We start from the raw sequence: 18,826 nt of genomic DNA on the forward strand, positions 1-18,826 counted from the left end.
AGGGATAAACAGGGAGTCCTCCATGTGGATTCTGCATCTGGGGCTCACAGAGCAACTTTCAGAAAGCAAAAAAAGCAGTCAAGTAGCACTTTAAAGACTAACAAAATAATTTATTAGGTGAGCTTTCATGGGACAGACCCACTTCTTCAGACTATAGCCATACCAGAACAGACTCAATATTTAGGGCACAGAGAACCAAAAATAGTAATCAAGGAGGACAAATCAGAAAAAAATTATCAAGGTGAGCAAATCAGAGAGTAGAGGGGCAGAAGGGAGTGGGGTGTCAAGAATTAGATTAAGCCAAGTATGCAAAAGAGCCCCTATAATGACCCAGAGAATTCCCATCCCGGTTCAAACCATGTGTTAATGTGTTGAATTTGAATATAAAAGAGAGTTCAGCAGCCTCTCTTTCCAGACTGTTGTGAAAATTTGTCTTCAGTAAGATGCAAACTTTTAAGTCATTAACAGAATGGCCCACTCCATTAAAATGCTGGCTGACAGGTTTGTGGATCAGGAGTGTTTTTATGCCTGTTTTGTGCCCATTAACTCTTTGTCTAAGAGGGTTTGAAGTCTGTCCAATATACAAAACATCTGGGCATTGTTGGTACATGATGGCATATATGATATTGGTTGAGGAACATGAGAATGTGCCTGTGACTCTGTGAATAACCTGGTTCGGTCCAGTGATGGTATCTCCAGAATAGACACGTGGACAAAGCTGGCAGCGGGCTTTGTTGCAAAGAAAAGTTCCAGGACTGGTGTTCCTGTGGTATTGATTATGGTTGTGGGTGAGAATCCTCATAAGGTTGGGAGGTTGTCTGTAGGAGAGAACAGGCCTGTCACATACGGCATTCTGGAGCGTGGCATCCTGATTAAAGATAGGTTATAGGTCTTTAATAACGTGTTGCAGTGGCTTGAGTTAGGGGCTGTAGGTAATGACCAGTGGTGTTCTGTTGTTGGCTTTTTTGGGCCTATGTTGGAGTAGCTGGTCTCTGGGAATTTTCAGAAAACAGTTTGGTATGCAAGTCATCCTGAGGATCAACAATGGTCCAGCTCTTGTTAGAACGGAGGGCACACCCAGAGAGCTCAGATTTCCACTCCACATGGCAAGGGAGATTAGAACTCCATGGTGCAAAGAAAGGTCTCAGCCATTTAGCCCCAAAATGACAGATTCTCAAGGATGTTACACAAAGGCTGTGGTATACCAAACAGCAATGTAAATGTAAGATTGCAATGGGTTTGTTCTTGTTACTCATGCTGACTGCTGCAACCAGTGGGTGCTGCTACCAAAAGCTGTAGAACTGTACCATGTACTGAATGTTTGGAAAGAACTATATAACATGATGACATTGATGTATAAACATGGATTGTATGTTGAAGGAGTTTGTAATTCTGAATGTCACCATTGTTCTCTGTAACTACTCTTGCAACCTCTCAGATGAGAAGGAACATTCCAAACCTATTGTGGGATATGGAAGGGGAAACTGGGGCACACAGCCATTTTGGTTATATGGCTAAATGCCAAGGGTGGAAATCATTTGTACCTTCATTTACTGGACAGTGACTGAATTCCAAACATTTGCTGGAGCAGCTATATGGACTGGTGGGCAGATGGAGCAGGGCCCAGACCAGAGAAGACCTGTCTGACCTGTTGCTGATGCAGCAGCTGTATGGGCTCTGCATGCCTTACTTGAGAACATGGCTGATGGACTGGAGACCGAAGCAGGGAGACCAACCAACCCAAGGCAACCAACGGGACTTGCCTGGCTGCATCACATGAAAGGGGCCAATGCCAAGCTCCTGACGTGGAGCCTCCACCTGGCAGGATTATGACATGGAGGTGGTACACATTAAGGGGAGCACTGAAGGTACAGCTGATACCCTATCACATGGAGAGGGACCCGAATTTCCCCAGGTCACCAGCTGAGTGACCCCGCTCAGTTCGGTCTGGAAGCAGGGAGAGATGGGATGTAGTGGGGGGATACATGTGTGCACGTGTGTGGCTCACAGAGGGTTTGGGGCTCCTGCTGAGGGTAACCCAGGTGACACCTCTGGACTGCAGACAAAGGAGAAGGTGAAGCCTGAGGGGTCTGAATTGGAACTGGGAGTTGGAAAGCTGTTAGTCTGGGCTGGGAGAGAGAGAGAGACAAAGGCGGGGGCAAGGCCCTGGCTCTGGGGGCCTCCTCTCCCCAGTGTGGATTGGACTGGCTGTCCCTGATTGTTGTACTGACTCCTCTGTAAGACGCTGTGTCCTGTCAGCTAATAAACCCACTTTTCTCCTGCTGAGAGAGAGTCACTCCTGCCTGCGGATGGGGTGCAGAGCTTGGGGACCCCTGAGCCCCATCACAGTATGCAATTAATCTGAACCGCTATTGTTCTGTTTTTGAATTTTCCATGCAATTCACAGGTCACACTTATTACTGTTCCTTTTAATTTCCACTTAACTAACTTTATATTTTGTATAGTTCTTCTCTGAGTCTAATGCTACTGTGGCTGGCTTCTTTGACATGTCTCTTCCCCTCCCCACTCTCAAAAGAATATTACATTGACTCACATTATGATCATTACCAACAGAAGTTTCAGCTCCAAAGGTTGAACCTCTCTCATCCAGCTCACTCTCATCCACACTCTCATAGTCCGATATAATTTTAGTTAGTTAGATATCCACTTATGACAGGTGTGGCCAAGTTTCTCACGGTCCCACAAAGTTTGTTTCCAGCCACCAGTTCTGGCTCTCAGCAGTCTGAGCTGTTGTTCAGCTGTAATTTACTCCTAGATGCCTTTAAGAGTTCAGTATGAAGTGGAAGCATTGATAATGCCACTAGACAATATTGATCTCCTGTAGTTCAACACTGATCAGGTCCCAAGGGTGCCAGACTGGAGAAGCCCAACCTGTATTCACCTTTTGGACCAGATCCTATGCTCTAATTTAGGACTCAGTCACCAATTGCTCTACACCTATCTACTCCAAAAGCAGTCAATGAGGTCTATAAATTTTATCTCTGAATCCTGTGCTGAGGTGACAAGTACCTAATCAATAGGGGATAGTTGCAATCCCCCATTAGTACTGAGTTTTCTATTTTTGTAGTTTCTGATCTCCCTGAGCATTTCATGATCACCACCACAGTCATGTGGTCAGTAGCACATTCCTACTGCTCTATTCTTATGATTCAAGCACGAAATTTTTAGCCTTAGAAATTCTATGTTAGTCTGATTCATTTCAGATGTTTACCATATTTGACTCGATGCTCTCTTTCATATACAGTGCCATTCTTCTACTGGCACGACCTACTCTGTCATTCCTATATATTTTGTACCCTGTCCTACTGATAATTCCTCGAAGCTTCTGTGATGCCTGTCATATCAACATCTTCCTTTAACTCCAGAGATTCCAGTTCACCCATCTTAGTATATAGACATATACAAGTGTATACAAAAACTAACATGCCAGTATTTTAGCTGCCTGCCTTCAGGAGATACAATTGAATGGGACTCTTTCTTGTTTAAATGTTTTTCTTCAGCTCCTATACATTAATCAACATCTAGCCTCTTCTCTTTACTTCAATACAGACAAGCCATATTAATGGATCCTCTCATAGGGATGTCTCCATCCAAACTGTATGCTCCTCCACAACTGTCAGCTTTCCCCCACTCCTTAGTTTAAAATTTCCTCTACAATCTGTTTAATTTTATTTGCCAGCAATCTGGCTCTTTTTTGGTTAAGATGGAGCCCATCCTTCCTGTATCAAGTGCTGTTCTGCCTATCTAACTGGCTCTGCTAAAGAAACTGGAAGTATTTCAGAGAATGCTATCATGAAAGTCCTGGACCTTAATTTCTTACTTAGAAGTCTAAATTAGGCCTCCAAAACCTCTCTCCTACCTTTCCAGTATTATTGGCACATACATGTGACATAATGAGTGGCTCTCCCTCAACAGTCCATCTAGGTGTCTTAAGAAATGCAGAAACTTTACACTGAGCAGTCAAATCACCATGCAGATTCTTCTGGTGAACACAAACACAACTAATGCTGCTAATAATCTAATAAACCATTACTACTACCTGTTTTTCCCTAAAAACTAAGTATACTCAGTGCATGAGGAAAGCCATTACATTATTTGGAAGGAGGGTCCCCACTATGGGACTATTTCCCTCTGCTCCAGTTGGATACCTTGCCTCTCCAAAACTTCCGTCAGCACAGAGGCTGGGACCATTCATCCACGTTCAAAAAACCCTTGTCTGTGTACTCCTCTGTCTCCCTTAGGTCCTCCATATCAGCCACTGTGTTCAAGAGCCCGCACTCATTCTCTGAAGACCATGAAATGCTTCCACCAAATGCACAACCGAGCCTTCTGTCCGTGAGATTTTTTCAATACATTAAACAAGTGCCTCGTAAACTAACACACTTTCAAGCAGTCTATTTATTGCACTAGTAATATACCAGTACTTTCTCTAAATGGACCTATGTTTTCTCTCTTTTACAAAAGCCTAAGAAATAAAGTGCAAAAAAAACTATATTCATGTAAAATGAGGGTTGCACAGTTAAAATAAGAGAATTGGGAAAAGAACAAGTTAAAGTTTGTACATAACTTAGCTATTTTCTACATGCTTTACTTCCATATTTTCTGTGTATAATGATGTACTACTGAGAGAACTATATATTATGAAATATACCACATAAATACAGACTGTGCAGTGTGACTGAAAACCTGTTACAAGAAGAAACTTAACTTTTGCATTTTTAAATTATGCAATCTTAACAATGAATTTCTGCATCTCATTTGCTTTCTCTCTACTTCCTACCAGCATAACCAGATGGGTTTCCTAAACCTTAGCTAGGAAGAATAAATAGAAATATTTGAAGTTCACTTGGAAGTGACTCAAAGACCAAAGACAAAATTTATTGTCACATCTGGAAGAGGTTCTTTAAAAGCAGTCAAACCCACTGCAAACCTTTCAGTACGTAATGTCATCAATTGTTCAGTGCCAAAATGATAATTTTATCACTCTGTGCCAAAAACATAAAATGAAGCAAGCCACCAAAACTCTATTTCCCTAAAATAAACACATTAGTAACTGTGAAAGCAAACAAACTCAGGAATTGAGAATTAAATGATCTTTTACAAAGCTCTTCTAGGCAGACAGATTTTATTCAACACTTCACCACATATTAATGCATGCAAAGTATGAATCAACAGTAACACCTTACTTTATATATTGATATTTTCTGCATTACATAAATGGTATAAAAGCATCTGTTTCTAACACTGGCAGATCATTAAATGTGTGACTTTATGAAGTAAGGAAAAGTAACCTATTTAACAATATTTATAAAATGTATTCATTACAATTTACTATCCTTTCGAAGCCTATATATTCACAACATATAGCTATTCTAAACAGAAGAGAAAACTGGTAGCTCAGAAGATTCCATTTAATATACGGCTGTTCGCTGAGCTTGGCAATTGAAATGCAAACGTTTCCTTACCATTCAAGGTAACATCATCTGCACACTGATGATGTTACCTCGAATGGTAACAAAATGTTTGCATTTTAATTGCCAAGCTCAGCGAACAGCTGTATATTAAATATAGCCATTCTGGCTTTGCACTTAGAGGGTCCTGAAAAATTCCACTTAAAACAAAAATTAAAAGCTCAAGCATAATTTCTGAAGAATGTGCCATATATAGGGTACACAATGCAGTGAAGCATAAGCGTTTTATTGGTAATCATTTAAAATAGCCTGCATTACTCATTTGAAGGTTTGCCATTTGTAAGGTGCTCCAAACTAATTTTAATAAAAAACTGACATTACACCTGACCATTTTTTAAGTAGATGAAGTGTTTCCCAGCACTGATGGCAGCACATGCTCCTATACGCATCCGTCTACCCAACTTTATTTAGATGTAAGGTCCCCCTACACACTAACGTAATACTAACAGTTAAACAATAAGGACAAAATGTGGGAGGAATGAAATATTACTCCCATTTTAAAGACAGGGAGCTAAGGCACACATAAGAGAGATGCTCTCTAAACATAAATGGCAACAAACAGCAGCTCTGGGAGATACAAAGCACCAGTCAGGAAGAATTCAATGCCCTGAGCCATTTGCTAGGCAAAGAAAAAATTGTCAAGGAAGCCAGCACGCAGACCATTAGAGAAACGAAGGAAATTTAGTGCATGGGCAATTTTTTCCATTTAAATTGCTTCAGCTTCTTTCTTTTGTTTTTGAAGTGTGATACGCAGTTGTGAAGCAACGATAAGCCTCTTTCATGTACTGTGTATAGTTTTGCAAAAAGCTACATTGTCCCTAAAAATAATCAGAGAGGTAGCCGTGTTAGTCTGCAGCTTCAAGAACAAGTAGTCTTGTGGCACCTTGTAGACTAACAGATATTTTGGAGCATCAGCTTTCATGGGCAAAGACCTGCCTCATGCAGCTGATGAAGCAGGTCTTTGCCCACGAAAGCTTATGCTCCAAAATATATTAGTCTACAAGGTGCCACAAGACTTCTTGCTGTTCCCTACAAATAATAGAACCAGACATTCCTGAAGCCCCTGCTACAAACTGAACATGACAGTTAAAGAATACCAACCCCTTCCCAACACATCCCTTAACTCTTCCTCTTCCTAACTCTTCAACTCCTCCCTCACTTCTCATACTCCATTGCCAAACAAAGACACTTTGAATATGATTTGCATGACCTTAAAAGGAACAACCAAAAGAAAAATAAGTTGGGGGAGAGGGAGTTCTTTTAAACACTTCTATTTCTGCTTATTACCTTTGAAATATCAGGAAAATCAAGTCTTTATCTTCCTGGTTTTGCTAGAAGTCCCCTAAGAGACTAAAAAACTGGGGTGAAGTGCTCTCAGCCCATAACTGAAGGGACCAGGCTGTTGATTTTTTTAACAAACATATTTCTTGTTAGTTGTGCTTGCTAGATGAAAAAGTACTTGGTCTTTTCTTCCAAAGCATCTCCTTTCTACAGGATAAAGTGCACATCAACATTATCATGCAGACAGTTATTTTAAAGGACTCACCTGCTACTGTAAGCTTTGCTGTTCTGCTTACAATGGTCCCAAGGCTTTCCACAGTTGCCACACATTGATAATATCCTTCATCAGGTTTATTGTGTTTGGAATGCAACACACTATTTATTAATAAAGATCCATCTGGTAGCAGCTGGCGCCGGTCATCTGATACCAAATTTAGGAAAGTCCCATCTTTCTTCCATTCAATTTTAGGAGAAGGCTCACAGTAAGCTGAACAGTTCAGTATGACAGAAGCCCCTCGAACTGATAAAGTGTCCACCGGCTCCACCAGAAAATAAAATGGAGTGAAAGTTCTCACAGCAGATCCTATAAAACATAAGTAAATTGTGGAAATTTTTAGTTATGAAGATAAGGAGTTATTTTTCTATTTCCCGACTACAAACATTGAACCTAGTGCCATATTACTCATAACCCTTACAGTAGTAGATAAGTTTCTTAATTATTTGGAAATATCAATCTTCTTTTCTAGTAAGTTCAAAATTCAGGATTTCCAGTATTTTCTATTGACAAGAGAGATCTTAAATTCCTAACATGATTATCCACTTAAGAGACAACACTGAAATTTTTGTAGGACAGGAGAAATATCTTGTGGTAGACTTTATTTATTATAAAAGGCTCAAAAATATCCCAAAAGGAAATATACAAAATCAGAAGAGCCAGCATGACCAACCAGGGATCAAAATAAAAAGAAAGTGGAAGAAACAGGAAGGGCAATCAAGAGCAGCTATATGTTCAAGTTACTTTCTACCAAATCCTATAGGGAAAAAAAAGGGGGGGGGGAGGGGAAATCAACACACTGACATGCTGTAAAATTCAAAAAAATTTTTTGCCCTCATTCTTCAAAGAACCCCAAAATAACCATTTTAACAGGCAAAAAAGTTGCGTTCCATTGGACAAGTAATCATCCTACTTTTGACCAATTTAGATTTATGAAACTTTAGGATTAAAAAGTTCATCTTTTAGCTGCTCAAGACATAGATGGGGGCAATGGAAGACTCCTAACAGGCAGGAAACCACCAGCACCCTAAGTCACCAGCACCCAAATCCATGATCCCTCCCCATTGAAACCCCACTGTCTGCACTATCCCTTATCCCCAAGGCCCCCTCATTCTGGTGCCCCTGACATACATACTGATTGGTTAACCATTTTAGAACAAAAAATAGACACCAAAGGCCTTTTAATGCCCTGCACTAATGTTATTAAATCTAAGTTTAATTTCATTTGCTGTAGACATTCAACAAAATAGACAATATATAGAAACCTTTTGACAATATTTTATACACTGCATGCCATGCAGACCTATTACCACTGCAATTATATATCGGAAAACTAACTGTTGTTGAGGAACCGGAGCCATTATGCAAAGTTGAATGTATTGTAGTAGCAATGAATCAAAGCAAGAAGGTGAATGTGAATATGCTTTATGTGAAACAGGTCAAGATCCTCTGATCCTCCGAATGTGTATATTCTTTTTGTGTGCATGTACCATTCTTATAGGTGAAACAAACCAGCAGTTATGTAGCATTTAAAGAATAACATAATTTATTAGGTGATGAGCTTTCGTGGGACAGACCCATTTCTTCAGGTTTATAACATTCCTGGAATTAAGGAATTTGGGCCTTAATGGCACTATGCTCAAGATAGTGATCTGCGAATGATCTTCTTTTTCCTGTGATTCCGAAGTGTTGTTGGTCCTACAAGACACTTTACCATGCCTCGTGGTGCTGGAATCCATCCTGACTCTTGTATTTTTCCATGGTGTTGGGGGGAGTTAAAGGATGCCTGTAATGGGTAAATTCTATTTAAGGAATGAAAAGCAATCCAAAGATCCTCTTCATCTGCTTTTGATAACTGCCTCAAGAAGTGAGTATTTAAGAAGCTGTTAGACCCAGGACAAAGAAAAGATCAGTTCTGATTTGAAGGAATTTATCTGGAAGAAGGAGAGAGGTAATAAATATATTTGCAACACTATCTTATTGTAGTTGATACAGTCTCCCACAAAATTCTTGCCCATAAGTTAAGTAGTATGGATTGGATACATGGACTGTAAAGATGGATAGAAAGCTGGCTTGATGGACAGGCCCAACCGGTAGTGGTCAATGGCTCAATGTCTGGTTGGCTGTTGGTTTCAAGCAGAGTGTCCCAAGGATCGGTTTTAGGGCCAGTACTGTTCAAAATCTTTATTAAAGACCTGGATGAGGGGATGGATTGCACCCTCAGCAAATTTGCTGACTCTAAGCTAGGGAGACAGGTAGATACACTGAAGGGTACGGGTAGGGTCCAGAGTGACCTAGACAAATGTGAGGATTGGACCAAAAGATATTTGATGAAGTTCAACAAGAACAAGTGCAGAGTCCTGCACTTTGGAAGTAAGAATGCAAGCACTGTTACAGGCTGGGGACCGAATGGCTAAGTAGCAGTGCAGCAGAAAAGGACCTGGGGATTAGAGTGGATGAGAGACTGGATATAAGTTAACAGTGTGCCCTTTTAGCCAAGACAGCTAACAGCATATTGGGGTGCATTAAGAAAAGCATTTCCAGCAGATCTAGAGAAGTTATTATTCCTCTCCACTCAGCACTGGTCAGGCCACATCTGGAGTATTGCATCCAGTTCTGGCCCCCACCCCCACAGTATAGGAAGGATGTGGACGCACTGCAGAGGGTTCAGTGGAGAGCAACGAAAATAATTAGGGGGCTGGAGCACACCTTTAAGGAGAGGCTGAGGGATTTGAGTTTATTTAGTTTGCAGAAGAGGAGAGTGAGGGGTGATTTGATAGCAACCTTCAACTTCCTGAAACGGGGGCGGGTCTAAAAAGGATGGAGAGAGACTGTTCTCGGTGGTGACAAGTGGCAAACAAGGAGCAGTAGTCTGCAGATACAGAGGGAGAGGTGTAGGTTGGATCTTGGAAAAAACTTTCACCTGGAAGGTGAAGAAGCATTGGAATTCATTACTGGGAGAAGGGGTGGAATCTCCATCCCTAGAGGTTTTTAAGTCCTGGCTTGTCATAGTCATGGCTAGGATGATTTAGTTGGGGTTGATTCTGCTTTAGGCAGGGGGCTGGACTAGATGATCTCCTGAGGTCCCTTCCAGCCCTAGAATTCTGTGATTCTATGATTACATTTAATTGGCATGTTTTGTCATTTTGGCTTAGTAACTTACTATTTTCCATCTGTTTTCAATTCCAATCACTCCAGTCCTACTTTACACTTATGACACAAACTTTAGTTTATTATCCAACCCAGTGTAAATAACTATTACCTGAGAGCAGGGCCCCACAGCTATGAATCTCTCTCTTTCATTGATGAAGGGAGCAAATTAACGTCTGAGTTTTCCCTTTGTAAAACTTTTACACAGAGTAAAATGAATTTATTTGGAATTCTGATCCGTTTTGAGGGCTGTGCTCTTAGGTGCTGTCAAGTTGCTATAACTGAGCCCTCCCAGAGCTGAGCTGGTTCATAATCTCTGTTGCTCTTCTCTGGGACTGTTATCACAACTCTGTGCCTTTGCTAGAAGACACCAAGCTTATCACCCAGCAGGACAGGACAGTGGGGTGCCACACAGGGGCAGACTGGTAGGGTCAGTGGCAAAAATTTGTATTTGCTTCCCAAACTCTCTGAACACAGTAGCTGCCTCACAAATAGCTATGCTTGTAAGCCAAAACTGGTTCTCCGAACTTAAACAAACAAACAAAAAACCCTTTGCAATCCACTTGTCCACATCTGCAAACAACTTTCTAAAAAAAACTTGACCTCTAATATTAAAATCAAATTATATTAAAATATTATGTACTGATTGAAGTACCTAAAACTAAAACGTTTCAGACAGAAATTCTGGTGATGTTCAGCAAAAAATTACCATAGAAGTGGTTCACCAGCTGCATAGTTCTGCAGTGTATCTCATTTCTACCCAATTAGTGTGACAACATGAGATTACTATTACAACTGTAGATTCAACTGAGTTAGTTGTCTCCAACAAAATGCCAACTTAACACCAATTCCAAAGTTTCCACGGCTAGCAGGCAGCTAAGTAAAAAGCTGAACAGTTTGATACTGGTTTTCATGTAAGTAACTGTGATAAAATAGTGTTTTAACTTTTAAAATTAGGAAATCTGATTGGCACTCCTTGAGGGAGAGGGAATGTGGAACATGAGCTGTTAATTCAGGTACTTTTTTCTGACTGCAGTCACAAATTAAGGCATCCATAAGCATTCTTACATGACAAAACAAAAGTTCTTTCCAATTGTGTCACTTAGTCATACAAGGATCTCAGGAGAATAGGTTATTTACATTTTGCTGCAAGGAAAAAAAAATCAATTCAGATCAAGTGTGACATTGCACATGTTAAAGAGTCCAATACAATTGGAAAGACTAGATATAGAAACCCCCTGAAAACAGGTTTAGTATAGAAACTATAATGAAACTTTAACGACAGAGGCTGTCACTATTATGATGTCTTTTTTGTGCTCTGCAGGTCAATCACAAAAGATCCAAGCTTAGCTCTCTCACCACATGACTTAACTTTTAAAAACATTCAATTAACATTCCCATTGGGCCATAAAGTTGTAAAAAGAGCACGTCATGCCCTTCCTAACCTAGATCTTCAAACAAGCTTTCTCAGAGAATTAGACTACTGTATTTTCAGTGAAGATGTTGCACAACTTACAATCGTTGCAAACTGCCAACAAGAGTTTACAGTGAACTTCTCTTTTGTGCATTTGCTAAAGAATTCATAACTAGGGGACATATCACCCATATGTTGATTGGTACATGAATTCATTTGAATAAAAGGTGCTATGTTATGAGAGCTGTGCGTCATTTTTCTGGACAGAATTGGAAACATTTTGCACAGCATAATTATTAACATTTTATTTGATATGCAGCAGTTGGGAAAATGTTTCAGTGAAGAAACAGAGTTAGTGGCAATACTTATAATATTGTACAGGTTGACCTCACCGGTCCTGAACCAGGGAATTTGCTGGACACAGTGAGATCAATGCCAGCCCTTCTACTCCCCCAGGGTACTGCTCCCACACAGCATAGCTCCCTCGACCCTGGCACTTTGCTAGTCCAGCAACACTCCTAGCCCAGATTGCTGGATTTTCCCCAATGACTGCTCCACAACTGGAGCACCCACAGGGTGACCTACGATGCTGCCATAACAGAGAAATCTAGACTACAGAGGTTCAACCTGTCCTCATATGGCAGAGCATATGGGAACCACAGATGGAGCTGAATGACATGGAGGCTATGTCTACACTAGCCTCCCTGCCTTTCAAAAGGGGGAGATGCTAATGAGACGCTTTGGGATATGCTAATGAGGAACTGCAATGAATGTGCAGTGCCTCATTAGCATAATGGCGGCCACAGCACTTCAAAAGTGCTACTTTCAATCATGTGCAGCTCGTCTACCCGGAATCCTTTTTGAAAGGACCCCGCAATGCTTTGAAATCCCCTTATTCCTATTTTTTTATAGGAATAAGGGGATTTCAAAGCTTGCGGGGTCCCCCATGTAGACAAGCCACGCTTAATCGAAAGTGGCTCTTTCAAAGTGCTGCGGCCACCATTATGCTAATGAGACACTGCATAGTCACTGCAGTGCTTCATTAACATATCCTGAAGTGTCTCATCAGGATCCCCCTTTCAAAAGAGGGGGGCTAGTGTGGACATAGACGAAATGATTGCAGGCATCAAGGGTCTGATTTTCTGCAATATCTGAGCACCCAGAAGACCCGTTCATTTCAATCAGCAATATATATATGTGAACCAATTCTTGAAAACCAAAGCCAGATTCTCCGAAGTGCTACTATTTTAGACTCTCCTCCAAGATATAAATTACACTTCACCTCAATAAATCAGGGACACTACATGGTTGATTGCAGCAATTCATCCAGAAAGGGCATTTGGATATTTTAATATTTCCAGTGCAAGGCTGGCAATTGGACCCTGGATGAATAAATGATAAATCTGACACTACTTTACCCAAATACACAATTTTTTTCATAGTGTCCCAAGTCTAGGCTTTCCCAGGCTCCAGGAGTCTGCCATCCGTAAATCTGAGCAATTTTTCCTCTGAGTTGTTTAAATATTACGATTGACTACCACACGATACATAGGAATTCTTTCAAAAAAAGGATGACTTTTTTCTTCTCAAGATCACAGCTCTAGCATTACAATCCACCTGAGGCTTTGACAGCTACAAAACATTCAAACATTCTCTTGAATACACTAGGCAGAATATGCTACAAAAATGAACAATGTAAGAAAACATAAGACAAATCTGATTTCTTGAGGAATTGTCTTTTTTCCCATTTTTTTCTTTTCAATGAAAAATGTCAGTTTATTTAAAGTATAAATTTTTCAAGCAGCACTAAGGTTAAGCAGTAGTGTACAATTTCTCTCCATTTTGAGTCTAAATTAGAGGATTTGCTTAGGCAATCTGCCAGGCCATTCTGACCTCCTCCACTGTCCCTTAAAAAAAAAAAAAGAGCCTTAAAAGTGATCTAGCTCCAAATGCAGATATTCCACAACTTTGATTGCTTCTTGACAAAGGCTATCAATCAGGCAGCTCCTTGTTTGTTCACGTAAAACATGTAATATCGTCAGTGAGCATCTGGATCTTTCTGACCCTAATGTGAGAGAAACTGCAAATAGCATGAAATATTCCTCACAACTCAAACATCTTTATATATATAAAACTGACCAAGTGGGCAGTCCATAATTCTTGAGCCTCAAGATCACCCAGATATGCTGCTCCCCAAAGCATGGATCAAGCATCCATCACCATGGCCATGCTGGGCAGAGGAGCAGTGAAAGGAAATCCCTGGCAAATACTGCCTTGACTCAGCAAGTCAAAGTCACCACCACGCTGTCGAGGATGCACACATTTATTCACACAGTGAACATGTTGCTGATATTTTGACATAAGCCTTGCCTTCAGTACTCACCGGAGCGGACATGAGTTACATGCATATATGAAACCATGTGACACAGGAATCTATGGTGATTCTTCAAAGTGATTGATGGGTGACCTTGAGGAATGCACAGAGGTTCTATACAGACTGGAAACTAGAGGAAGAGGCAGTAATCATCTGGCAGAAGTTGAGTCCAGGGCTGCCACCAGGAATTCCATTCACTTTAGAGGTGATAACACTGATTTTTCTTTATTTTCAGGTTCAAGAATGAACAAACAGTTTAATGGAAGTTTCCGTATCTGACATCTGTATCGACCCAGAATCAACCAGTCATATAGATGAGAATATATATGACACCTCTTTAGCAGAGGCAGACCACCACCACTACCATGCCCTTGCAGAAAACCCTTTGCACTGATAAAAGAAACAAAAGGCAAAATGTGTTGCTAATGGTCCTTCCTGACTGTTGACCAAAATATGCTCGTTAGCATACACAGATAAAGGCAATATGTATTAGCCACACCACATATTCACTACAAGTTGGGCCTCTCTAATCCAGAACACTCATCTGGCAACATCCATAGTCTGGCATGATTTATTTAGCTGAGTATCAATTTATCATGGGTGCGACTAAGTCTCCCGTGGTCCCATAAAGTTTGATTCCAGCTCCCAGTCCTGGATCTCAGTGTTCTGTGCTATTATTTAGTACTAATTTACCCCTAAGTGCGTTTTAAGGGCCCAGTAAGTAGTGACCCTTGTGACAAGCCCTGGGGACCAACTGGCTAAGTAGAAGTGCAGAAGAAAAGGACCTGGGGATTATAGTAGATGAGAGGCTAGATATGAGTCAACATTGTGCCCTTGCAGCCAAGAAGGCTAAGGGCATATTGGGGTGCATTAGGAGAAGCATTTCCAGCAGGTCTAGAGAAGTTATTATTCCCCTCTACCCAACACTGGTCAGGCCGCATCTGGAATACTGCATCCAGTTCAGGGCCTCCCAGGATAGAAAGGATATGGAAACACTACACTGGGTTCAGCGGAGGGCACGAAAATGATTAAGGGGATGGAGCACATGACCTATGGAGAAGAGGCTCAGAGATTTGGGTTTAATTTAGCTTGCAGAAGAGAAGACTGAGGAGAAATTTAATAGCAGCCTTCAACTTCCTAAAAGGGAGCTCTAAAGAGAATGGAGAGAGACTGTTCATAGTGGTGACAGATGGCAGAACAAGTGGCAATGTCTGAAGTTTCAGAGGGAGAGGTGTACATTGGATATTAGGAAAAAACTATTTCACCTGGAGGGTGAGGAAGCACTGGAATGCATTATCGAGGCAGGTGGTGGAATCTCCATCCCTAGAGGTTTTTAAGTCCTAGCTTGACATAGTCATGGCTGGGGTAACGTAGTTGTGGTTGATCCTGCGTTAGGCAAGGGGCTGAATTCCATGACCTCCTGAGGTCCCTTCCAGCCCTAGGATTCTATTATTCTATGAAATAGGAAGGAAGATCAGTTGAGACAGGATCAAACTAGAGAAAGCAGAGAAGTTCACATATCTGGAAAGCAACGTAACGTATGATCTGGACTGTAAGAAGGAAATAGCTAACAGAATAGCGAAAGCAAGAGCAAGTTTGGAGGCTGTTGATAAGATCTGGAAAAGCAAAGCCATTAGCTTAGGAACAAAGCTAAGCATCTTTAAAATGTGTGTAGTCAGGAGCATGTTATGCAGATGTGAAACCTGGGTGACAACAAAAGATTCTAAGAGAAGGATATTAGCATTCAAGGAGTTGTTATGGAAAGATCCTGAGAATAGGATGGATGCAGAAAGTCACCAATGAGGAATTATATTGGGAGATACAGCTGAAAGAGAACCTACTGCAGAAGGTTACGCAATGCAAGTTATAGCTATTTGTTCGCTCTGCAGATATGCTCGACGAATAAAAAAATCAAACCCCTGGTATTTGGCATAATGGACGGTTCGAATAGGAGAAGCAGACCTCACAGAGAATGGATAGATGATATAGTAGATCGGTGCAGAGCTAGTCTACAGAAACTAAGCCACTCTGCACTGGACAGGAAAAGATGGAAGGAAATAGGGAGGGAGGCATTGGGCACCAACAAGTGCTACACCCATGGCTGTTGGTGATGATGATGATTATGATGATGAAACTAACATTCCACTAAGATAGATGAGGCAAATTCACAATTGTGCTTTTAGCGTCTTCTGTTTGGCTATAGAATCAAGAACACCAGTGCGCCTTGCTTTGCAAAGGGCAAGTTTTTTTGACATCCACTGAGCCAGAAACTCTCTTTTTAAATTATAATAGGTACTGTGGCTAGCTAGCTCTCTTACAATACAGACCAAGCAGATGACATTGATTGAGTGCTAATTGCCTAGGATACCATGATAAACATGCATCCTTTCTCATTCTCCTTAACAAATCATGCTTTTTCAATAGATTATTCTCTGTGGGTGACTGAAGAGTGCCTTCCTTAATTAATGCCAAAAAATTTAAATATAGGTTGTCATTTTAGACAAGGAGCTCTTAAGCTTTCATTTATAAGGAAACCTGTTCACAGTAGGACTACTGTGATCTTTCAAGTAGTAATAAAGGAATATGCACTTGTGAAAACACTAGAGATTTCTTCATGTTAATCAATAATGATCTATTACTGTGGTTCCAACTTTTCATTGGTGTGGCCCCCCAATTTGCTCACAGACCCCCACCAAACCCAATTCTAGCCACTATGTACGCTGCATTAAATAAAAAAGGAAACCACAACATAGATTTTAGGACAGCAATTAGCAACATTATTGGAAGATATTTAATTTAAAAATAATTGATTCTAACTTTGTAATTTATTTAAAATTTACTTTCCATTATCATTTTTATTTTCTTTCCAATGGACTCCCTGCAGTACCCTACTCTGCAGACCCCACGTCTGCTCTCAACCTCTTCTTGGGGGGCAGCACAAAGTTTCACAATAGGCCTGCACTTCTAAAATCAGGTTGCAGAAGCACAAACAGGATTTGACTGCACTGCACATCCAAAAATTCTCATCTCAGGCTTGCTCAGCTTCTCTAGTGTTTGAGTTGGTTTATTGCTAATTTTCAGAAAAGAAACACACAACTTGAAAAATTTGGTCCAAAAAGTTGGCAGGACAACTTAAGGACAGGAATTCTATAAAACTCATGAGGATCATGGGAATTACACCGACTCAACATCCTGTCGTACCATCCTTCCCAAAATGTTGACTATCTCTTGGTCTTAATGATACTTTTGAAGAAGTATATACTGTTGTTGATTTTTTGTAATTGTATAAAAAAGTTTTGATTTCATGTTTTGAAAATGACAGTGCTAGAACTAATACAATGGGAAAACTATAAATTGCAACTTTCCACAAGGCACTTCCTTTTCAATTAGTATTTTCACTTTTAAATACATCAGAGGCTAACACACCCCAATCATCCAAAGCCATCCTTCACAGGCAGGTCTGGTTAAAACCTACCCTGATAATTTTACACATGTATTTGACAGAGTCATCAGCTCTGCATTCTCATGCAAGCCTTCACTTCTCTGAAGTTACTATGCAGAACTGGTAGACATATGTATAAATAATGCTAAAAGTGGTTGAGACAGAAAATAAGGCATATGAAATAGATGAAAAACAATACAATTAAGAACAGAGAGGGAGCCATGCTAGTCTATATACTATCAAAACAAAAAAGCAGTCAAGTAGCACTTTAAAGACTAATAAATTATTTTGTTAGTCTTTAAAGTGATACTTGACTGCTTTTTTGTTTTAATAGAATTAATGAACTTTCCACGCTATTTTTTACAAATTAGTGCAGAGTTAAAATAAATTTCAGAACCGAGCTCTTTTTAGTAGACTAGACCACCACCCAGCCCCAGCTACACTGCCAACCCCAAACAGGAGTGGGGGTCAAAGACACATTTTGCTCCTGGTAAGGGGAGGTATAAGAGGTAAAGTTTGGGCACTACTCCTATAATCAGTTGAGGAGTACTCCTGGTGAATACTTCCATTTCACTGGACATATGCAATTGAGGAGAATGTGGGAGGACAGTTTCAGCCACAGAACAATGATCTGACATTCATGGGAATTGTCATTTTTGAGACATGTTGCCATGACCTATGTCTGCAACATAACCTCCTAACCTGTGACTTAGTGAGTCTGGCAAATAACAGCAACTAAGCCTTGAAAAAACAAAGGTACTTGAACCTTAATAATGAAAGGACTGTTTTTAAATGGCATATTTACATTTGCCTTTTATCCCCATAAGAATGTATTAAATCTTCAGGCTGACTCTTACTACCTGGAAAGTTAATCATCAGCATATGAAAAAAAGCAATTTACACTACAGTTTAATCCGTCACAAACTAAATCTGTATCTAACCAATTTACTCACAAAAGAAAATTAACAAATCAAAGGTAAACTACAAAAAAGTAATATTGTGTTTTTCAATAGATTTTGTATCTTGAACATTTATTATTGAAAGAGATGTAGTTTAAATACAAGAAAAACAAGCTAAGTTTTAGAATAATGTCATCACAAGTATACGGTTTTATCTACCTATTCTCTAGCTTCATAAAAGTGTGTTCATAATAGTCATAAACAGGGAGACCCAAATATTATGCATCTCAAGTCACATTTATGCATTTCATATCTCTATCATACATTCCCATATCTCAGATGGATTCTCATATATTCAGCTTTTGGCAGCACTCGAATATTTTAACTGATAGAAATTGATGTCTGCAGGCAGCAAGGCTCATCTCCTCCTGCTAGACCAGAACCAGGAACAACCACCCAGGCAGTGGCAGCAGAAACTGCACAAGGTAAGAAATCATCTC

At 40.3% G+C, this 18,826-nt stretch overlaps 1 protein-coding gene across 7 annotated transcripts in view; it reads right to left on the bottom strand.

Moving 5' to 3' along the window:
- Nucleotides 1-18,826, bottom strand: part of NEO1 (neogenin 1) — a 400,117-nt gene that overhangs the window by 266,511 nt on the left and 114,780 nt on the right. For all 7 annotated transcript variants that reach the window (XM_075006455.1, XM_075006454.1, XM_075006452.1 and 4 more), the window contains exon 2: nucleotides 7,039-7,356. In XM_075006455.1, coding sequence (XP_074862556.1) covers nucleotides 7,039-7,356 — 318 coding nt within the window. The remainder of the gene's footprint in view (nucleotides 1-7,038; nucleotides 7,357-18,826) is intronic.

The sequence above is a fragment of the Carettochelys insculpta genome, chromosome 12 (assembly GCF_033958435.1).
Source record: "Carettochelys insculpta isolate YL-2023 chromosome 12, ASM3395843v1, whole genome shotgun sequence".
In the NCBI taxonomy this organism is placed as follows: domain Eukaryota; kingdom Metazoa; phylum Chordata; order Testudines; family Carettochelyidae; genus Carettochelys; species Carettochelys insculpta.